General features: G+C 39.4%; 1 protein-coding gene across 3 annotated transcripts in view; it reads left to right on the top strand.

Moving 5' to 3' along the window:
* LOC111834523 (acid-sensing ion channel 2-like) overlaps positions 1-19,964 on the top strand; it is a 426,530-nt gene extending 406,566 nt beyond the window's left edge. For 2 of the 3 annotated variants that reach the window (XM_072712731.1, XM_023793904.2), the window contains 7 exons: positions 2,914-3,064; positions 5,724-5,780; positions 15,860-16,013; positions 17,507-17,598; positions 17,722-17,801; positions 17,994-18,062; positions 18,852-19,964. In XM_072712731.1, the coding sequence (XP_072568832.1) occupies positions 2,914-3,064; positions 5,724-5,780; positions 15,860-16,013; positions 17,507-17,598; positions 17,722-17,801; positions 17,994-18,062; positions 18,852-18,953 (705 nt within the window). In that variant the 3' untranslated portion in view covers positions 18,954-19,964. The remainder of the gene's footprint in view (positions 1-2,913; positions 3,065-5,723; positions 5,781-15,859; positions 16,014-17,506; positions 17,599-17,721; positions 17,802-17,993; positions 18,063-18,851) is intronic. The other variant, XM_023793907.2, reaches the window with a different exon arrangement.
* Positions 19,965-23,570: the final 3,606 nt, after the last annotated feature.

Genomic DNA, 23,570 nt, shown 5'->3' on the forward strand with positions numbered 1-23,570 from the left:
TTATTAATAATACTTAACTCACAAAATAATAAACAAACTCACAAAACACATGAAACTGACTAAAGAGTACCAATAAAACATTTATTTAGGGGTCATGTTATTGAATGGAGAAAAACAAACTTAAAACAAAAAATAAAATTCGCCCAGGAACATGCTGTAGGTGGCCTTCCATGGCACAAGATACATCATAGTCGGTGGCACTGCAGTTCCACTCTTTGACAGCAGCTGCAATGACAAAGAAAAACACAGAAATAGACAGCGGCTAGATGACTAGCAAATAAGTGGGACAGCGTTGGGAAGGGTGAGAGTTTAGTCATGATCGAATTAGCGACAGGGTGGAAAGGCCACTGAAATGTCTTTGTCAACCCATTTCGGGCAGTTTTGGTGCGTTCCATTTGCCCTGGGAACTCGTATTCCAAGTTGGATTCCGAGTTTTGAAGCCGGAAGTGACGGCATGCGCGGTCCCGTTTCTTGGAGATCCGAGAAATATCTCGGAGCAGCACAAAGGATCCCGAGTTCAGAATCCAAGATGGCTGCGCCCTTTATCAATAGAAGGGAAAGTTGTAGTTTTATACTGTTTAAGCACTACTTCTCATTTGTGGCTCATTAAATCAGTCGCACACACTATACCGTCCAACTTATCTGTGGACGTGTTGCTACGGAGTTTTATACGTAAAGCACCGGATGTAATGTGTTATCAACTGGTATTGCTAACAATGGCAATTTACCGTGCTAGAATTGGATTTCATGATTAGTTGGATTATTTGTCGGATTTACGGTAGTTCGAGCTAATTGTAAGTGAACGAAGATAAAGACCATTTAAACTGAGGTACCTTAAATCTGACAAGTTGTCCGGCTAAGCAAAAAATCTTGCTTTTTGATATGGGTCCATGGTATTGCACTTCTGTGGCAGATGGAATGCATCCGACTCGTGTTCAAGATGTTCAATAAACATGTTAAGTGCATATATATTACCTTTTTTCTTGAGTCTGTTTGCTCATGCAAAATGAAATGTGATTAATATAGATTAAAAATTAATGATATTTAATTGTGATTAATCAAAATTAATCCACAGCAACCCTGTGATTAATCTGATTAAAAATTTTAATCGTTTGACAGCACTAATATACGTATACTGTATATATGCCAAAAAATTAAGAGGAAAGTTTTTTTTGTTTTTAATGCTTCTAAATTCTGCACCAGTAAGAGTGAAGTTTTTTTTTTCATATTTATATATATTTTAAAAACAGGGCCACAAACAAACCACCACATACCCACCTATCTATGTTTCTGTGCTCAGTTCAAACGGAAAATGTCACCAAATCCAGTTTTACTGTGTGAAGACCTTCAGCTTACCTTGCCACTACTTAGCTTGACTATACTTCAGCCAAACACACGTTTCTGTGTTATAAGTGGAGTATCCGTCCTTCCGCTACTCCCGTCCTTTTGTGACTGTTTTGACTTTGAATTTTTGAGTTACTAATCACAGTCATGCTCACCAACTTGTGTGTGAGTGCACGAGCACCATAGGTGCCGTGAAGCTATTATTATAAACCTGGTTTATATTTGACACAAGATGCCAAAAGTGAGCAACTACGAAAAAAAAAATGTACGATTGTCCAAGATAAGACCATAAAACATGCAGAAGGTCACTGGTTCCTGGATGAAGTTGCACACTGTACCTTGTGACATAACTCCTCTTAAATATAAAATTGATTATATTTAATAACGCACAGGATTTAGGTGAAGTATACACAACACAATACTCATTGTGATAATTCCCCACTTGCTGCAATATATTTTCTTGGCTGTATTAGGGCTATATGTGGTCCGAAAAAGACATTCATCTTGGGCTAAATGTGGACCAAAACAGATGGACTAAACCCAGCCCAGTTTTCAATTACTATTTTTGGTCTAAAGAATGGTCATAACGGGCCGACGAGACTTACACTGGACATCTGGTACTTGGTGGGAAACAAAGACAGGGTAACACTTCAGACTAATAATTAGTAAAAGGCCTTGAGACAATGAAGTAATACATATCAAATATTGTTATGACCAAGACAAAAGAGAAACATTTCAACATTTTCTCAGATTTTAGACTCTTCAAAATTGCCTCCTTTTGCTTTGATAGCAGCTTTGCAGACTCTTGGCATTCTTTCAGCCAGCTTCCAGATGCAGCCACCTGGAATGCTTCTCCAACAGACCTGAAGGAGTTTCCACAAGTTCTGAGCACACATTGGTTACCTTGCTTTCACTCCTCAATCCAACTCATCCCAAACCAGCTCTGATTGGTTTAGGTTTGGGGATTGTACCCCTCCCCTGATTGCCGAATTTTACTGACAGCACTCCCTCCCCCACCCTAATGGCTCTGGATCGAATTTTGCCCTGGAATAGATGATCCTCTACTGGATTGAAATAGTCATTATGGAAGATGGTATACTATGGTCTATATATAAGAGCTTATAGTAAAATAATATGATGAAGGAGGGGTTTAATTTTATGATTTTTTTCAGTGGCTTCAAAGTAGAAACTGTAATCAACTGAAACTGATATTGTTCCAGAATGCAGTTATTGCAAGTGTTAAGAAATGTTATAAATGACTGTATAATTTCACCAGCAGATAAAAGTCCCCTGCAGAAACTGGGCCAAATTTAAAGAATTGTGTGATTTGCACAGTATTTGAGATTTGCCACTGCAACGTCAAATGAATTTACATGTACTATGCACAGTATCAAATCTTTCTAAATGGCTTGACATACACCGTAAATTACATGATTAATTGAAATGTGTCAATTATTTCTACATAGCCTGATTTAAACCAGCAGCATTATCACTGTTATTCAGATGAGAAGGTTTACTAGTGTGCTTATTGCACGTTGCACCAGAAGAGCGGTGTTTGTTCTCCTGCAGCTGACCTACCTGCCTCCACCGTGGGGCGAATGCCACTCGGGAGCGCTGGAATCCAGCTTCTTCCAGGTATACAGTGTTACAGCTTGCCGCATTGACTGCGAGACACGCTACATCGTGGAGAATTGCAACTGCAGGATGGTGCACATGCCCGGTAGGTAACCACCTCAATTCCACTTGCTCCTTTTCCATCTGCCTGTTCCACTCGATCTCCAGTCCAGTCTCACTACTGCCCTCACCTTATTTTGACTTACACATTATTAATGCCTGGTTAGTTGGAACACGGTAAATTTATCTAGCAATATTAATATTATTCCCATTTAAACTAATTAAAAATATTATACTGACTTCTAATATAATTGTTTCAGTTTGCTTTTTTTACTGCACTATTTCCCTAGCCTTATACTCAGCTTTTGTCTAATTTCCTCACTTTTTTGTTATTACTCGTAACACTATTTATTTATTTGCAGGGGCGTAGGAACTGCAGGATGTGCACCCGCTACTATTTAATTTGGCTTAATTCATCCCCCCCAAAAAGTAAACCTTTGTATTTAAGTTAGTTTAACGCCACAATTGAGGGGAAACTAGGGGACTAGACAGGCAGAGCGGGCTGGTGTAGCAGATACTAAACTAGCAGCACAGAGGCTACAACGGGATCTTGATTTAATTAGAGACTGGGCTGATACCTGGCAGATGAAATTTAACGTAGATAAATGTAAGGTAATCCTTGCAGGGAGCAGAAATATAAAATACAGATATTTTATGGGTTCCACTGAAATAAAGGTAGCTGATTACGAGAAAGATCTCGGTATGTATGTTGATGCTTCCATGTCCCTCTCACCAGTGTGGGGAAGCAATTAAAAAGGCCAATAGAATGTTAGGTTACATCTCTAGGTGTGTGGAGTTTAAGTCAAGGGAGGTGATGTTACACTTATATAATTCCTTGGTAAGACCCCACCTAGAATATTGTGTGCAAGTTTGGTCACCATACCTTACAAATGACATTGCTGCCTTGGAAAGGGTGTAACATAGGGCTACAAGAATGATTCCTGGTCTTAGAGGAATGTCTTATGAGGAGAAGTTAGCTGAGGTGAATCTGTTCAGCCTCGTGCAAAGGAGATTAAGGGGGGACATGATCCAGGTCTATAAGATTCTAACGGGTCTGGATGCTGTTCAGCCAAATGGCTACTTCAATATTAGTTTAAATACTAGAACTCGTGGCCATAGGTGGAAATTAGCGGGACAACATTTTAAACTGAATTTGAGAAAACACTTCTTTACACAGCGTGTAGTTAGAGTATGGAATAGTCTACCTGCTAGTGCACTGCAAGCTAAAACCCAGGGTTCCTATAAATCAGAACTAGATAAGATTTTAACAACTCTGAGCTATTAGTTAAGTTCTCCCCAAACGAGCTTGATGGGCCGAATGGCCTCCTCTCGTTTGTAAATTTCTTATGTTCTTATGGATATAACAATAAGACATCCACTCAAAGCTGTGTCCACTGCTTTTACTGATTGTTGTGAGTCTGCAATGAGCTATTAGACCACTGTGTCTGGGAGTTATTTTGAGGAATTACTATAGTGTCCTGAGGGGCAGAATAACTTCTCTCTGGGCCATAGGCTGACATGGACCCCCTAAGTGGGCCATTTGAACTATTTTTTGGATCCTAAAAAGAAATGAGAGGGAATTGAAAATGATGGAACATCAGTAATATGCTAATCAAAGTGTGAGGTGCCAGTGGTAACACACAAGATCAGGGTGAGGGCGGGAGTGCTGTCACTAAAATTCACTGATTGGTGACAAATATATTAGGCAAATTTAGGAAGTTTAACCATTTCCTCTTTGGCCGTGGCCCTAGGCTGTAGCCTAAGATAGCCTATGCCTTACTCTGCCCCTGAGGCTAATGTTAGTCTTTGCATACATTCCATTAATTGTGTTCTCCACATCTTTTCACAATATTTCTATCACTCTAGCAGGATATTGTCAAAGACACGGTAGATGTAATGTTAATCTTGTGTCTTTGCACCATTTTCCTCTTCTGTAAAGCTACTTTGTGCCAGTTTGCTTGATAGTGAAGCACCCGGTAGCCTACAACTAAACTCCAGTGTGACGAGACAGCTGGGTAGTGTAAAGTCTCAAAGTAGGATCAGTCCATTGCAACTGGGACGGGGGACAACATTGCCTATTCTGAAAACTGTCACTAAAAATATCACACGTTGCTATTATTTAAATGACCATATTATCTTATATCCATAAATGTAACTTCTGTAAATTCTGTACAAATGAAGGGCACCAGGCAGCTGCCTACACTTGCATTATGGTAAATCCACCTCCAGCTATCCTATTGAATACTGAATTATAAAGCTTTTAACATGAAAATTATATATGATACTGAAATAGTGCTGTTCCGCTGGACAGTTTAAACAAAACACAATCCCAACATCTTGTCAGAGTCGCAAGGCAGGCGAGCGGGGAAGCAGGCGAGATCAGATGGGTAAACAGGGTTTAATTGTCACGAAAGGACTGACAGGCACGAATATACGGACAATACAATGATAGATCTGGGGGATAACGATTGACACGGACTAAATACACAAGACTTAGGAAAAAGGAACAGGCAACAGGTGAATACAATCAGGGATTAACACGAGGTAACGAGGTGGGCGTGGCACACACAAGGATCGGACGGAGCTGGGCGTGACACATCTCTCCTGGTGAAAATATTTGATAAGTTTGGGGCATGTAGGGTTTGCATGTATTTGTTTGGATAACAAATTTATATGCATTTGTTTGTTTTTGTTTATGTCTTCAGGTGATTCTCCTTTCTGTACCCCAGAACAATACAAAGACTGTGCAGAACCAGCACTTGGTAAGTTCTCCCTCTATATATCTATATGCCCTGCTCAGGTTCCAAGGCAGGTCCTACTATCAGCCATGTGTCAAGCTCACTATCCTCATTCCCAATGACATAAATGACATATAAAACTTTTTAATTAAATTCATACCAAAAACGCTCATATGAAAGGCACTGGGTATCTGTAGGGATCAAGTATGCCAACAAAGAGATTTCACAACATTAGCAGGATAAGAATGCTTTCATTTATTATTTTTTTCTCAGACATTAATCAGCAACATTATCTACAATGCTGCCTTCATGATCACAGAGCTCTAAGGTCACAGCTGACTGAAAACTTCAACCCAGAGTATGGCTGGATGTAAAAACCTCCTGTTTAAATTGGGGGAAATCACAGTTATAATAACGAGCGGATGGTTCTTGGCTGCCAAAGCACAAGTTCAAATAACAAAGTTCAAAAAGTGTGAGAAAGAAACAGCCTACAGTTGTGTCTTCAACTGCAGGTGCCTGAAAAGGCAGTAGCAAGGGCAGACTGGTAGGTGGCTGCCCCAGAGATCTTAAAGGCCTCTTTCTGACTGCAAACCTCACATGTATGCAACACATTTCTGTGGATTAAGGCACTGATGTCCAGGATATTACATGGAGTTGTGACATGCTGTTTTTATATCTCTCGTTTTTATGTATACAATCTCATTATGGTCCAAGTCAACACACAAAAAAGAACATAATTGGTGCAGTATTAAAAAAATCTTGAAATGTAATACTTCGTAATGTTTTGTAGTCAAACTATGCTGTTGAGGTATGTATTTAATGAAAAAAGTATGGTTGTGGAATTTGCTAATTACTGCAGTGCATGATGGGTATGATATTTGCAGACTACTTAAAAATCATCATCTGCAACTCCTGCAATTGGTGTACGCAGGCACTAGGTGTGAATTTTGAAGGGGGGGGCATGATCCATTTTTGCCCCAGAGCAGTAGTGACAGGAAGAGAGGAAGAAAAAAAACATAAAACTAAATCTAGGAAACGACAACCAAGGTGGTTTACTAAGGAAATTAAGAATAAAGTCAGGAGGAAAAGGGCTCTGTTCCACAATTGGAAAATAACTAATGATTTCAAAATTAAGCAGGAGTATCTAAGTCTACAGGCAGAGTTAAAAAATGACATTAGGCTATCCAAGAGGGATGTAGAAAGAAAAATTGCATTGGAGGCTAAGCATGACAGTAAAGGTTTCTTCCAATATTTTAACTCCAGGAGAGCACTAAAAGCTGAAATCACTAATTTGCAGGATTGTAAGGGACTTGATAATGAAATTGATATAGTAAATGAATTTAATGATTATTTTTCAAGGGTGTTCATAATGGAGAACACAAGTAACTTACCACCAATTAATACGAATACAGCATCGTCTATGACCAATATATGTATAACTGAGGTTGATGTGATACTAAGCCTAGCTAAACTCAAAATAAATAAATTGCAGGGGCCTGATGGCATCTTACCTATAGTTTTAAAAGAGATGAGGGATATTATTAGCCAACCTTTAACTTTAATATTCCAGAAATCGTTATCTGCGGGTGTGGTACCATCAGATTGGAAGCATGCTAATATAACACCCATATTCAAAAAAGGGGATAGAAGTAATCCAGCAAACTATAGGCCAATCAGTTTAACTAGCATTACTGGAAAAATAATGGAAGCTATAATTCAAGTGAAAATGGTAGATTACCTAGATGCAAATAACATTATAAAGGATAGCCAACATGGATTTAGGAGAGGTAGATCCTGCTTAACGAATCTACTTGAGTTCTTTGAGGAAGCTACAAGTGAAATTGATCACAAAAAGGCCTATGATGTGATTTACTTAGATTTCCAGAAGGCCTTTGATGTTGTCCCCCACAAACGGCTCTTGCTAAAGCTTAAAGCTGCAGGGATTTTAGGAACTGTGGCAGTTTGGATCAAAAACTGGCTAACTGACAGGAAGCAGCGAGTAGTTATTAGAGGCACAATGTGCCTCCGTTCATAGTGGGGTACCGCAGGGTTAAATTTTAGGACCACTATTGTTCCTAATTTACATTAATGATATTGACACAAATACATACAGTAAATTGGTTAAATTTGCAGACGATACCAAGGTGGGCGGTGTAGCAGATACTGATCTAGCAGCAGAGAGGCTTCAAAGGGATCTGGATTTAATTAGCGAATGGGCTGATACTTGGCAGATGAAATTTAACACAGATAAATGTAAGGTAATCCATGCAGGGAGCAGAAATATAAAGTACAGATATTTTATGGGTTCCACTGAAATAAAGGTAGCTGATTACGAGAAAGATCTAGGTATGTATGTTGATGCTTCCATGTCCCACTCTCGCCAGTGTGGGGAAGCAATAAAAAAGGCCAATAGAATGTTGGGTTATATCTCTAGGTGTGTGGAGTTTAAGTCAAGGGAGGTGATGTTACACTTGTATAATTCCTTGGTAAGACCCCACCTAGAATACTGTGTGCAGGTTTGGTCACCATACCTCAAGAAGGACATTGCTGCTTTAGAAAAGGTGCAACGAAGAGCTACGAGAATGATTCCTGGTCTTAGAGGAATGTCTTATGAGGAGAGGTTAGCGGAACTGAATCTGTTTAGCCTTGAGCAAAGGAGACTAAGGGGGGATATGATTCAGGTGTATAAGATTCTAACGGGTCTGGATGCTGTTCAGCCAAATTACTATTTCAATATTAGTCTAAATACTAGAATTCGTGGCCATAAGTGGAAATTAGCGGGAGAACATTTTAAAACAAATTTGAGGAAGCACTTCTTTACACAGCGTGTAGTTACAGTATGGAATAGTCTTCCTGCTAGTGTAGTGGAAGCTAAAACCATGGGTTCCTTTAAATCAGAGCTAGATAAGATTTTAACAACTCTGAGCTATTAGTTAAGTTCTCCCCAAACGAGCTTGATGGGCCGAATGGCCTCCTCTCGTTTGTAAATTTCTTATGCTCTTATGTTCTTATAAGTGCAGAAGAAAATAAGCCCTGTCACAAACCAAAAAAGTCCTACATCAACCACCATTCAAAGACGTAGAGTATGGTTATTAAGGGTTATTCCCTCCAATTCCCCGGGCCAGCACTAGAAACATTAAATTTATAGCAGATACTGTAACCATTCACATGAAGCTACAAAAAAGGTGCATACAAAACAGTAGCTACCACAGCCATGACCAGGACTCACATACAGCAGTCTTCTAAAAAGTACTAACAAGTTTAGCTCTATGGAAGCATGGCCCAATGCTTTCTGTTTCCCTTTCATTCATAATCACAAATCATTCAGCATCTTTTGGTACTATGCATGAATCTGTTCCTCACAGACATTGATATTTACATTTATTTATTTAGCAGATGCTTTTCTCCCAAGCAATGAACAGAGAATAGCTTAAAAGCAAACAGCTGTACAGGTACAAGTTAGCTTAGAAAAGAAATTCATTATAAGACATTGTAAGAACCTACAGTAACAGAAGAGCTATTCAAGTCAAAAACACCACGAGGGCTCGTTTTCTGTAGGGCAAGTGTGCAATACAAGAGCATCCAGTGTTATCAAGAGACTATAACCAAGGGAGAGTTAATGACCAAGGAGCGACTCAGTGGTTGGCTAGGGCAGGTTGAGGTGTTTTAAAAAAATATGGGTCTTGAGGTATTTAGTAAAGGCTGTGATGGACTCTGCAGGTGAGATTATTTTTACATGGTGGAGGGTCAGGAGGGAGTATTGGCTTGCTGACCGAGGTGGATGAGATAAAATGTAGATCTGTCAGTCTTGGTAATTAATGCATTTTCATGAAATCGTGTAGCTTGGACTGTCCTTGACGGAGTGTGAATGTCAAGTTCTATTAGTCTGTACAGGGGCACAAGGAAAGGTGAATCTTCAAAGAAAGTTTTTGTGTTTATGTCAGACATGAGTTCCCTGCTTTTCCGTCCGCAGTCAGAAAATATAATACAGTGGTACCTCAGTTCTCAAACTCATTAGAACTTGAATCTCTTAAAAGTCGAACAAATCAGTTCGAAAAAATATTACCTAGAACTCGATCTGAATCTCAGAAGTCAAACCGTGAACGCTGACCTAGCTTGTACGGGCGGGGAAATGAGTCACACAGCACGTCTCTCAGCGGAAACAAAGGGTAACACTTCAGTCTCAGCCTCGCATTCGCTGTGATAGCATCGTGCATGTTTACACTAGCTGAATACATATATTTAGACAGTAAAAATATATTTAGACAATGATAGGCAGTAACAGTGATTAAAAATAAAGATTTCTTAATAATAATTTTAATATTAACAATAATCCATTAATACATTTAATTATAATAATATTGTCATGCCCAGAGGGACGGAATGGAGACAAAGGCACAGACGTCAGGGTATCGGGGAATACGGGATTTAATTACAGGTAAGGAAGGCAAAACGCAGACGGACAATACAATGACCAGACTGGGGAAACAAACTGCTAAATTCAGAGGACTAATGACAACAATCAGAAACAGCTGATCACACGGGGATTCCACACAGGGTTAACGAGGGCGCGTCGCTCACGGAAGGAGCAGACGATCGGGGCAGGACACATTGGGTTTTTTTTTTAACTGTACACATTGTTTGGATACATTTATTTTCTTACTTTCCAAATTACTGTTTTGATAAATGTGCTTAGATGTGTTTAGTACAGTATATGCTCTTCTTGTTTTATCCGTTTCATTTTGTGTTTAAATGCTAAGAAAAACATATTTCGGTGTAATTTTTTGGGGCCGGGAACCAATTAATTGGTTTTCCATTATTTCTTATGGGGAAAATTCGATCAGAACTTTAACTTTTTAGGATTCGATCCGGAGTTCTGAACAGATTAATTTCGAGTTCTGAGGTACCACTGTACTTGTTTCAGTCCATGACCTGACAAAATACACAAGTCTCTTATAGCTGAAACTTTTCTCCAAACAATGGACAATATAGGCCTTGATGAGCAGCTCCATGGAGGTCACTGCCACTCTATTAACGGCTATGAAAGTCAACATCAAGAATTTGACTGGCTCCTATAGGGAGCCAATGAAAAAGGCCTGAATGTGTGCAACATGAAGGTGTTTTAGCTGATTGAAGATTCCACATTTTGAATCATCTTCAGGGGCTTAACGGCACAAGCTGGCAGCCTAGTCAGTAAAATATTGCAGTAGCTTATGCAAGAGGTGACAGCTGCCTGGGCTAGGATGAACTGAGCTGCACATTCTGATGAATAAGGTTTGATTTTCTTAATGTTATGCTGAGTATAACTGGGGAATAGCTGCTATGTGGTCAGGACCATTACCCAGAAAATCCTGACAGAGCTTCATGGAGACAGCATTAATGATCCAAACTGTACAGTGATGTCATGGAATTGTTGGGTTGGCAAGGAAGGCAAAAGCTCAGTCTTTGACACATTTAGCTGGGGTGGAAACCCCTCATCTAGGTGTTAGTGAGGCACACGGCAGTTAATGTAGGGGCTGTCGGGTCCTCTGAGGTAGAGATTCTGGGGAGGGACTTCCCAAAATAACTAGATATTTTTAAGCCAGACCTTTTTGTACAACCTTTTTGTGCATCCTCAGTTTTCACTACGTACCACAGAAGCAATGTGGGCATGAAAACATCTCATCGGTTTAACCAAACTCCTCAACCTGCGGAATTATGTATTTGTTACATTTCATCACCAGTTCATTTAATGAATTAGCTTAATTTGTTAAACAACTCAATGAGGTATTAGCCCAATAAGGAGTGGTAGTGGTCAAGTCAAACGGGTACATCAGAATCAGAATTACTTTATTAATCCCTGTGGGGAAATTCTCTTGCATTGCAAAAACAAACTCCTGATGAAAATAAAGATTTAGAAAAGTTTTGTACCTGTTATAGAAGAGATTTTAGATAGAACTATAGAAAAATAAAGTAATTAGAATAAAAATAAATAAATAAAAATAATAAATAACCGATAAAAATAAAACCTGTAGCAGCAGACAACAGCATACATGATGGCACTGACCACCACAGACTTGTAGAACATCCGCAGCATCGTCCAGCAGATGTTGAAGGACTTTAGCCGTCTCAGAAAATAGAGACGGCTCTGGCCCTTCCTGTAAACATTGTCCACATGTTTAGACCAGTCCAGTTTTTTGTCCAAGTACACTCCCAGGTATTTGTACTCCTCCACCCTGTCCACACTGATGCCCTGTATGTTAACCGGGGTCACTGGCACTTTGGTCCTCCTCAGGTCCACTACCAACTCCTTTGTTTTTGTCGGTGTACAACACGGTGGATGAAGGATCCAGACACAGCCATAGGTGGGATTGTGAGAGGTTTATTCTCAAATAAACAGAAATCAAGGAACCAAAACTAAAAGACCTTGAGGGGTCAAACAGAAGGGACATCAGGGCTAGAATGGAAGGGGATCAGGATCACGGCAACGGACAGGGGAGACACTAGTCACAGTATGGAGGATGACAATGACTGGACTGGGGAGCACAAGACAAGCTGGTACTTTATACATTGACTAATGAGGCCATAATGAGTAATAAGTGTGGCTGAACAGGAGGAGGAAATGGGAGGACCAAACAGACACATGATGGGCAGGATATGACAGTACATTGAATGCTTACTGCAAACACTGTGGTAACTTTCAGAGAGGTTTTGAAATGGCTAAGATGATCACTCACCTACACAAGGAAAATTTAAACATTTTTTCTCACTGCTTAAGATTTTGCACACTACTGTACATCATGAATCATTAATTAGTGACCAGTTAAGTAGTTTAGGTTAGTACATTTTTGTATTCATATTTATAAAACCTAAATGCCATATGTCACATTCAGCATGTTGTGTTTAGTGAGATTAAATCTCTTTTTAAAGAGGTTAGTGAGATTAAATCTCATTTTAAAACAGCAGGTGGTAGTTTTGGAGGACAATTCTTGCTGAAACCTGAATAGAAGTTACTGTAACAATATGTAGTGAAGAAGCTGTAAGAGTATGCAGCTGTGTAAGGAGCATGCAGCAAAGCTGATCATAAATGACATTAGGCTATCCAAGAGGGATGTAGAAAGAAAAATTGCATTGGAGGCTAAGCATGACAGTAAAGGTTTCTTCCAAAGTTTAACTCCAAGAGAGCACTAAAAGCTGAAATTACTAATTTGCAGGATAGTAAGGGACTTATAATTGATAATGAAATTGATATGGTAAATGAGTTTAATGATTATTTTTCAAGGGTGTTCACAATAGAGAACACAAGTAACTTACCACCAATTAATACGAATACAGCATCGTCTATGACCAATATATGTATAACTGAGGTTGATGTGATACTAAGCCTAGCTAAACTCAAAATAAATAAATCGCAGGGGCCTGATGGCATCTTACCTATAGTCTTAAAAGAGATGAGGGATATTATTAGCCAACCTTTAACTTTAATATTCCAGAAATCGTTATCTGCGGGTGTGGTACCATCAGATTGGAAGCATGCTAATATAACACCCATATTCAAAAAAGGGGATAGAAGTAATCCAGCAAACTATAGGCCAATCAGTTTAACTAGCATTACTGGAAAAATAATGGAAGCTATAATTCAAGTGAAAATGGTAGATTACCTAGATGCAAATAACATCATAAAGGATAGCCAACATGGATTTAGGAGAGGTAGATCCTGCTTAACGAATCTACTTGAGTTCTTTGAGGAAGCTACAAGTGAAATTGATCACAAAAAGGCCTATGATGTGATTTACTTAGATTTCCAGAAGGCCTTTGATGTTGTCCCCCACAAACGTCTCTTGCTAAAGCTTAAAGCTGCAGGGATTTTAGGAACTGTGGCAACTTGGATCAAAAACTGGCTAACTGACAGGAAGCAGCGAGTAGTTATTAGAGGCACAATGTCACAGTGGGCCTCCGTTCATAGTGGGGTACCGCAGGGTTCAATTTTAGGACCTCTATTGTTCCTAATTTACATTAATGATATTGACACAAATACATACAGTAAACTGGTTAAATTTGCAGACGACACCAAGGTGGGCGGGGTAGCAGATACTAATCTAGCAGCAGAGAGGCTTCAACGGGATCTGGATTTAATTAGCGAATGGGCTGATACTTGGCAGATGAAATTTAACACAGATAAATGCAAGGTAATCCATGCAGGGAGCAGAAATATAAAGTACAGATATTTTATGGGTTTCACTGAAATAAAGGTAGCTGATTACGAGAAAGATCTCGGTATGTATGTTGATGCTTCCATGTCCCCCTCTCGCCAGTGTGGGGAAGCAATAAAAAAGGCGAACAGAATGTTGGGTTATATCTCTAGATGTGTGGAGTTTAAGTCAAGGGAGGTGATGTTACACTTATATAATTCCTTGGTAAGACCCCACCTAGAATACTGTGTGCAGGTTTGGTCACCATACCTCAAGAAGGACATTGCTGCCTTAGAAAAGGTGCAACGAAGAGCTACGAGAATGATTCCTGGTCTTAGAGAAATGTCTTATGAGGAGAGGTTAGCGGAACTGAATCTGTTTAGCCTTGAGCAAAGGAGACTAAGGGGGGATATGATTCAGGTCTATAAGATTCTAACGGGTCTGGATGCTGTTCAGCCAAATGACTATTTCAATATTAGTCTAAATACTAGAACTCGTGGCCATAAGTGGAAATTAGCGGGAGAACATTTTAAAACAAATTTGAGGAAGCACTTCTTTACACAGCGTGTAGTTAGAGTATGGAATAGTCTTCCTGCTAGTGTAGTGGAAGCTAAAACCCTGGGTTCCTTTAAATCAGAGCTAGATAAGATTTTAACAACTCTGAGCTATTAGTTAAGTTCTCCCCAAACAAGCTTGATGGGCCGAATGGCCTCCTCTCGTTTGTAAATTTCTTATGTTCTTATGTTCTTATAATATCATAATGACAATGTATGGACTTGGGTTGGGCAGAGCAGACGTATATCGCATAACATGCAAAATGGGGGAATTCTCAACAATCGTACCTGAAGGCTCATGGCTCTCACTCGATTGTCAAAAGCAACATACTACTATAGAAGAAATTCATTTGATTTGTGTATAATAGAAATGTGGCAGCATTTTTATTCTGCTCAGAGAACCAAACATAGGAAAACACCAAACAGACAAGCTAACAAAAACAGAATTCTGCTGTTATTTCTGCCTTTTCTGGGACATATGCAGGGCAGATCAATACATCAAAAAATCCTTCAAAAAACAAAGCATCCAATCCAGGGATGCAAAAGAAGTTCAAATAAAATTTGATTGTGTGGGGCATGGACAGATGGGCAGATAAGGCCACCGTCAATTAAAAGAATTACTGTTGGTGTCTGTGCTGTTGCCAGGTTACTACAGATGACTCAACTGTATTGACACTGAGAGCAAAAGGGGGCAAAATGAATTAACTCTGTTACTCATAACCTTCTGACTCTCCCTCCAAGGACAAACAGCAGCCCTTACACCTGCCAGCTTCAGTAATTAACATACTTTCGAAAGGCCACAGAAATGCCCCTATTCCATGTAAATCATGATCTATTGTAGGCCTGGGCTGTCCTTGAAGGACTGGGAGCTTAAACTCTTAAAAGTCAGTACAAGTGCACAGAGAGGTGAATTTCCAAAGAAATTAAAGAAGAACAGAGGTTTCCGTGCTTTTGCCAGAATTGAGGTTGCTGCTTTTTCTCCACAATCAGGACACTTGACTGTTTCAGTACATTATCTGACAAAATTCCCAGCTCTCCTGTGGCCTTATGAGAAGCGAAAGACTAACATGGAAATCTGTTATTTCAATCACATAACGGAACAGGCAAACAGAAAAGGAAGGTAACTCAGCAGGGATATTAAACTGATAATATGAAATAAAAAGAAAAATACATCTGATGCCCATTTAGCATGCAGGGTACATCTCCATTGGTTTGGCAAGATGTCTACAGCCTCTGCATCTGCAGTTTCTAAAACCTTTTAAATAATGTAAGGCCCATTCATAAAAACAAAGTGAAATATAATCAAAAAGCAGAAAACCCCTTCAGTCTGCCCATTGGTTAGCAGTACAATGGCTCAGTATTGGTCTTTGTCCTCTAGCTACGCTTTTTGAAAAGGAAAACTACAGGTGCGTCTGTCGGACCCCATGCAACATGACCCGCTACAACAAAGAGCTCTCCATGGTCAAGATTCCCAGCAAGACATCTGCCCGATACCTTGAGAAGAAGTTCAACAAGTCTGAGAAGTATATTGCGTATGTTTTCTGAAATAATGTGTATATTATTAGAGATGACTCACTTAGGAACAATGGAAAGCCTCAAGAATAAGGCGCTGCTTGTATTTTGCTTTTTGTTTTTTTTGTATTTTATAGCTTGTCTTCCCTTCTAGGAAACACATTGGCTTAATAAGTAGTGCTGCATTTGCTCCATATCCTCCCAATGTATATTTTTCACTTTACATCCACAGTCCAAAGACACGCAACCTCACCTATAAATTGCTCAAGTAAATGCCATTTCATCGTGCTATATGCTTCGCAGGATAGACTTCTATCAGGGTCGGCTCCTGTTGTTCCACTCTGTGTCCCTTCCCTGTTTGGCCAGCAGGCATTGCTGGTCATCCCGTCCCTTGTGTTGTCAGTCTTTGTGTTTTCCCCTAATCCCTGTCGGCCTTGTCTGTGATCCCCTCTGTTGCATGTTCAAATCACCCCCCTGTTTTTGTATTTTGTTCCCTAGTGTTTCATTTGTATGAGTTTTTCTAGTTCCTGTGTCTGGTGATGTTTGTATTCAGTTTTGGTTTCTTTTTTTGAACCTTAGTTATGTTTTATCATTTTTTTTACTCCCAGTGTCACATTCTGTTTTTCCCTGTTTCTTGGTTGGTTATTAGTTTCCCTGTTTAGTTCCTTTGAGTTAATTAGTTTCACCTGTGACCTGTTTTCCCAACCCTTGTTAATTAATCTCACCTGCCCCTTGTTAGTCTTGTTATCCCTCTGTATTTAAGTCCCTGCCTCTGTTTAGTTTGCTAGTGGTTTGTTGATTGTGATGGTTGGATGTTTGTGAAGTCTGTATGCTTACCTGCCCTGATTTTGTGATTAGTTTTTGTTTATCCATCCACTGAACGGAGACAAAGGCGCAGACGTCAGGGTATCGGGGAATACGGGGTTTATTTATAGGTAAGGCAGGCAAAACGCAGACGTACAATACAATGACCGGACTGGGGAAACAAACTGAAACGCGGATGAAATGCGGAGGGCTAATGACAACAACCAGAAACAGCTGATCACACGGGGAATCCACACGGGGTTAACGAGGGGGCGTGGCACACGGAAGGAGCGGACGATTGGGGCAGGACACATTGTTTGGATACACTTATTTTCTTACTTTACAAATTACTGTTTTGAAAAATGTCCTTAGATGTGTTTAGTACAGTATATGCTCTTGTTTTATCCGGTTCATTTTGTGTTTAAATGCTAAAAAAACATATTTAGGTGTAATTTTTTGGGGCTGGGAACCAATTAATTGGTTTTCCATTATTTCTTATGGGGAAAATTCGATCACAACTTGAACTTTTTAGGATTCGATCCGGAGTTCTGAACGGATTAATTTGAATTCTGAGGTACCACTGTATTTTGAAACGTATGATTCTAGTCAAAGAAAGCAAAAGAACAACACTTAAGAGCCTTGACTGACTCAAAGCTCCAAAATGTATTGAGATATGATTTGCATGCTGACATGCTTTCTTTATGTTTAGGGAAAACATTTTGGTCCTAGATGTTTTTTTTGAAGCCATAAACTATGAGACCATAGAACAGAAAAAGGCCTACGAGGTGGCTGCTTTGCTGGGTAGGTTCTTGTTGCCCACATTGAATTCTTTGATGATAAAATAACCATCTCTTACTCATGGTAGAATGTGACAAGCTCTGCTTTGAGATTGTGCTGTTTCTGTCATTGCCTATCGATGTACAGGTGATATCGGGGGTCAGATGGGATTGTTTGTTGGAGCCAGCATCCTGACAGTTCTGGAGCTGTTTGACTATGCTTATGAGGTCTGTCTTAGGGTGTCTAAAGTGTCTAAAGACTATACTGTAAAGTTAAGAAGTTAGGTTTAAAAGTTGAATGCAAAGAACTAATATCATTTTATTTAAAAAATCTGATTTAGACAGTCCTTATTGCTTTAGAGATTTACTTTTTTTGTTATTTTATTTATTATTATTACTCTGTGTTCTGGCTGATATTAGATGATGAAGGAAAGACTTTCAGACTGCTGGAGCCGAGAGGATGAGGAGCAGAATCATGAGGAAGATATGGTAATTAAAATAAATACATGGAAAGTCAGTTGTATTTCAAACATAGCACAGTATTATAATTTTGCAATCACTGATAAGTTGCACAAAAAATCATTAGATGAGCTTGATTGCTTTTCATGTTACAGAATTAAAGCCACTGGATTACTTTTTTATTGCCCTCTGATTCAATTGAAGGGAAATAATTTAAATTTACTTAAATTCTTTCATTTTAAATTGATATTTGATTTAATAGAAATAGGGAAGATGATGTGATCTGAACCTGCAACATAAATCATATCCTTGACTATTTTATGCATGGCTTTTCAGAACAAAAATTATAACATTATCTTCCTGAAAAAATGACAGTAAATGGGTCTCTATCAGAACAACAGAAACCATCCAGACCAATTCATACATGTGATCCTAATATATTGCCCACTCTTCTGGCATGCTTGAAAAGTGATTTACATAACAAATAGCTGCCTTTTATGGGCTCTAGGCCCCCACCCCTCTCCCAAACTTGTACTAAATAAATGGATGGATGGATGGATGGATACAGTGAAAATAGCTTTAGGGATTTGGTGAGAATGAGTGAGAATATGTGATAGTGGTTTAAGTTATAGCATTCATGTGGTGTGATTCAACAAATTCATAGCTGCTAAAATGAGCAAGGAACCTGAAGCAAGAGAACACAGGACCTAAAGGCAGGGAACTAAGGTTGAGTTTAAGACCAAGCAGATCATAATGCTACTGATGAAAAATTGATCTTCTGATTCCCTTTCTTTAGTGTGTTTTTGTTTTCACGCCCAGGGCACCTGCGATCCCATGCCGAACCACTCGGAAGCTGTCAGCCACACAGTGAGCGTCCCACTGCAGACCACGCTGGGAACAGTGGAGGAGATCGCCTGCTAGTGCCTAATACAGCCCATCACCCCAGACAGAATACCTGGCCTTTCCAAGCTGGTGGGAAGATGATCAGCTCTGACTGAGAAGGCAGTCACCTCTGAACAGAGATCAAAAGTTCATGAAGTCAACTAAGAACTTCACTGACCCCACCTTGCAGAATAATTGGACAGTCTATGCGCTCTTTTCAGTGGCAGTTTCTGACAGACATAGGAGGGCCTTGGACATCTCCTGACATACACACCTCTGCCCAGAAAGTCTGATTTTACACGTGGAACACATATGGGGTCATATCTTCATAGCTATCTATGTACCCAAGTCACAGTCTACTGAAAAATTGTGAGCTGTCCTGTTTGCATGTATGTTCTTTGGATACAGTGATTTTTACCAATGACAAGAAAGCCATTCTGCTCTAGCCCTGTGTCTGTTATGAGACAATCTTGAAGAGTTTTAAATTTCTCAGTATTCCACCATAGTTATCTTTATAAGTTGAATGGACTATTATTTTCACAAATGACCAAAAATTATTTTCTTTATAATCTGTTTATTTTCATGTCATTGTCTTAATTATATACTGCTGCCCTGCCTCAAACCATTGGAACATTCCCCGGACAGTGAGAAGAAACCTGAAAATTTGAACCACAATTATTCATTAGAACTAGGAGTTCTGGTATTTTGGGGGGATATTGTTATTTTTTGACACTGAAAGACAATGGGCTTTCGTTGCACTGATTAGCATGTCAATTGTCAATTGTACAACCTTTTTCCCTCAATGATATCATACACAGACAAATGCAGAGGTTCCTGTTATATTTCATTCTGGTAGACAATAAAGTTGTGATAAAACTTAGATGACATGCATTTCCCACAAAGGTAATGACGTAAAAAGAGGATAATGTGAACCTTTTTCCAGATAATACAAAGTACACCATCCTTTTTAGTAAGAAACAACAGCATTGACTTTTGTTGGGAATAATATGTGTTTGTATACTGTAAGCTTAATAAACTAAATAGAATGTACATGTATTTTTTATATTATTTGAAGTACATGTAAAACATTTTACACTAAGAAAAGTACAATGAGCATTTTAAAATAGTGATATTTTATGAACAACATTAAAAACAACAATATGAGCATGACCTATCCCGGGGGGGGGGGGGGGGGGGTTAGGGGCAACACCATAATCTCAGCCTTCTGGTCTATGGGCTTCATTCTCTCCCAGTGTGTAAGTGTACATTGTGTGTGTGTGTGTGTGTGTGTGTGTGTGTATGTGCGAGCGGGTTTACCTATACTTATGGGGACATAATGTCCCCATAACGTGATAAATATCCATTTTTTTTCCCTTTTGGGGACCAGGAAACCGGTCCCCATAAGGAAAAAATCTATTTTATAAAAATCGGTGACTGCTATGAAAAAACTAAAAATGCAAAAACTCTTGTATTTTGTTACTTATGGTTATGGTTAGGGCAGGGTAGGGGTTAAGGTTGTCATATTTAGCGTTAGCATTTTTCCCATTGAAATGAATGAACAGTCCCCATAAGGATATGTTTACCCTACATGTGCGTGTGTATGTGTGTGTGTGTGTGTGTGTGTCCATCGGCGTGTGCGCCCTCTAGAGGACATACATTCCATTCAGGATCAACCCTGTCATCTGTCATGTGCTTCTAGGATTTGCTCAATCCATGACTGCTTTTCCCAGCATCACCATAATCTGGTACAAGATAAACAACCATGGAAAGTGAAATGACTACTGCAGATCTCGCTGCCTTTGACAGGATTGCCGATAACAGTAATTAGCATCCAGTAATCAGTATGGATTATATGATATGTTTGGAATAATATCAAGGTGGACTTTACGATCCAATGGGGGAATTTCTGGAGTACCACACAGTTACCATTTTCATTGTGAAATTGCTTGTATTTCATACAAAAACAGATTTCTGCTTTTCCTTGCTCATTGCAAGTAGAAAGCAATGGCACTACTGCAAAAGAACTTACATACTTAATCATTGTTAACAGAGAACATTAGCATGAAGCAGCGAGCCAAGGAAACTCATACCAGAGGCCCTTCCCATCCAGAAATAATATTCATCATATTTTACTCATTTTCTATTACCAGTATACTGTATGTTATAAAATACTGAAGGCTTTAGTTTTGCATTTACAGTTACATTATTTCTAATACTAAAATAAAACCAGGATTTAGCACTATGGGCCCGCGTCTCCAAGGCTGTAGGTTTGATTACTGGAGCACATATTCCCAATTTAGGCTCCTTTTATGGAGATTACTGAGATTACTCATAGATAAGTCAAATAACCATGGCAAAGTCATTATTACTCTACTAGTACTGTATGTATTGAAACCATTAAATAAACTGAATCCATTCTACATTAATTGGGTGCCTTCTGACATGGTTGAATCCCCACAAAATTAATATTTATTGTAACCAAGCATAGTATAGTTTGTGTCAAAATAACTCTAACAGCCTTATGGATAAACTTTTTTGGTTTTTCATTGATCAATTTTGATCTAAATCAGGGTTCTTCAAATCTGGACCTTGATTCAAAATCCAGGCCTTCTTTTCAGTTCTCCCAGGTAGTTAGTTTAATAATTACTGATTCTGATTGGTCAGAGGCTTCACACCTGGCTCACAGGTAAAGGAAGGCTGGAAAACCAGCAGTGCTCAGACCTCGATGACCGTGATTTGAATAATAGGGATCTAAATCATATACTTCACAATTAATTTTATTCAAATGATTTAAATTGGTGGGTGGCACAGTAGTGCAGTGGTTAGTACTGTTGCCTCACTGTAAGAAGATCCTGGGTTCGATCCCTGGGTCACTCAGGGTGCCTTTCTGTGTGGAGTTTGCATGTTCTCCCCTTGCATGCGTGGGTTTCCTCCCACAGTCCAAAGCCATGCAGGTTAGGTCAACTGGCTACTCTAAAATGCCCACAGGGGTTGGCTCCAGCTTCCCCGTGACCCAGATGGATACAGCGGTATAGATAATGGATGGAAGATTTAAATTGAGATAAAAATTAAGCAATCAAAACAAAGTGCGTCCTACTCAAGACCTCTGGATCAATCCCAATTATCCCACATTGGCTGCCTGTAGGAATGTCAATTAACTCCGCTTTGGTGAGTAGGTTAGAAAGCTGGGCACACCGCCCTCTATGGGCAGCTGATGACTGGTTCATGTGAATACTGTGTTCAAGGCCAAAAAGCATCAGGAAGCCTGAGTGTGACAGACAGACTGGAGGCACACACCTGCGATGGAATGAACAGGCCATTTTACATTCTGCTTTCTATGACTATAATACACTGATCAACCATAACATTAAAACCATTAGCTGGTAAAGTGAATAACAATGATTATGTCATTATCTCTATGACACCTGTTAAGGGTCCCATAACCATGGTTCAAATTATGGGGGGTACTGTACCCCCCGATCAAGACCTACTGTAGGCCCCCCTAAAGAGACAAAAATAGCAGTTTGGGGGGGGGTCTTAACATTTTTATTTTGTTGTAAAAAAAAAACACCTCGGCGCTAGAAGCAACCAGTCGGCTGCATCATTCGTTCTCATTGAGTGACCTGTTCATTGTGTTCATCTGTCATGGTACTGTTTGTCATGCGTTGGTAAATGTAAGTAGCCAGCAGGAGTCTAGCCTGTTGAAAATGTGTTATTTTACAACCTTAATTTATTCGTTTAAGTGTTTCATCGACTAATGCAAGCTGACATCTTTATAAGTTGAATTACTTACCATTGTCCTTCTGAGGCCGGTGTTCTTTCGAGTTGAGCTACTATGTCGAGGTAGCTACCGTAGTGCTAATCGATAGCCCTAACCATAGCTTACCTTGACAAAGTAGCTCAACTCGACAGAACACCGGTACAATCAACGTTAGTCATGTTAACTAGCAAGATAAGCTAAGTTCTCTATTTAAACCAGGCTTATTTGGTGAGGTAAAATCGATCATGGTCATTTTCCAAGGAGATGAACTCCTTTCTGAAATTAATTCGCCACTTAGCCCGTGTGGTTTGTTATTAGGCTAATGTTAATGCATAAGGTCTAACGTTATGCTATGAAAAAACATTATAAGTGAAACCTATAGGGGCAACGTAAAAAAAAAAACTAGCTAGCAAATAATAAGCCCTATTATTTGAATTTTAGTGGTATTGATTCTGCATTCCACAATTTCATATTTAAAGACATTTTTAGAAGCTTCATCTAATAGCCCAGTTTTGTTAAATATAGATAAGATTTTATTCACAGACACACTATGAGGAAAAGGAAAGATGGAGGCATCAGACACTTTTTTGGTGGTAAAAGAAGAGTAAGTAGGAAATATTAGTGTTAAGAGCTACAGAACATTACACTAAAAGTATAGGCGCAGTTTTGCAAACTTAATGTGTATGAAGGAAAGTGGTGGTCAGCAGAAGGCAGGAGAGGCACAGGAGCAGGCAGCAGGAAGATGGCAGTGTGAGGACAGCGTGCAGGCAGCAGGGAAATGGCAGGATCAGGACAGCGCCAGGGTTCCCGCTGCCGCTCGTCACTCTCGTCATTGATGAAAACGGAACCCATGGTGACGAAGAAAAACGGCATCAAATCGTCACTCTGCCGAATTC

This window comes from Paramormyrops kingsleyae, chromosome 5, assembly GCF_048594095.1.
Source record: "Paramormyrops kingsleyae isolate MSU_618 chromosome 5, PKINGS_0.4, whole genome shotgun sequence".
Lineage (NCBI taxonomy): Eukaryota > Metazoa > Chordata > Actinopteri > Osteoglossiformes > Mormyridae > Paramormyrops > Paramormyrops kingsleyae.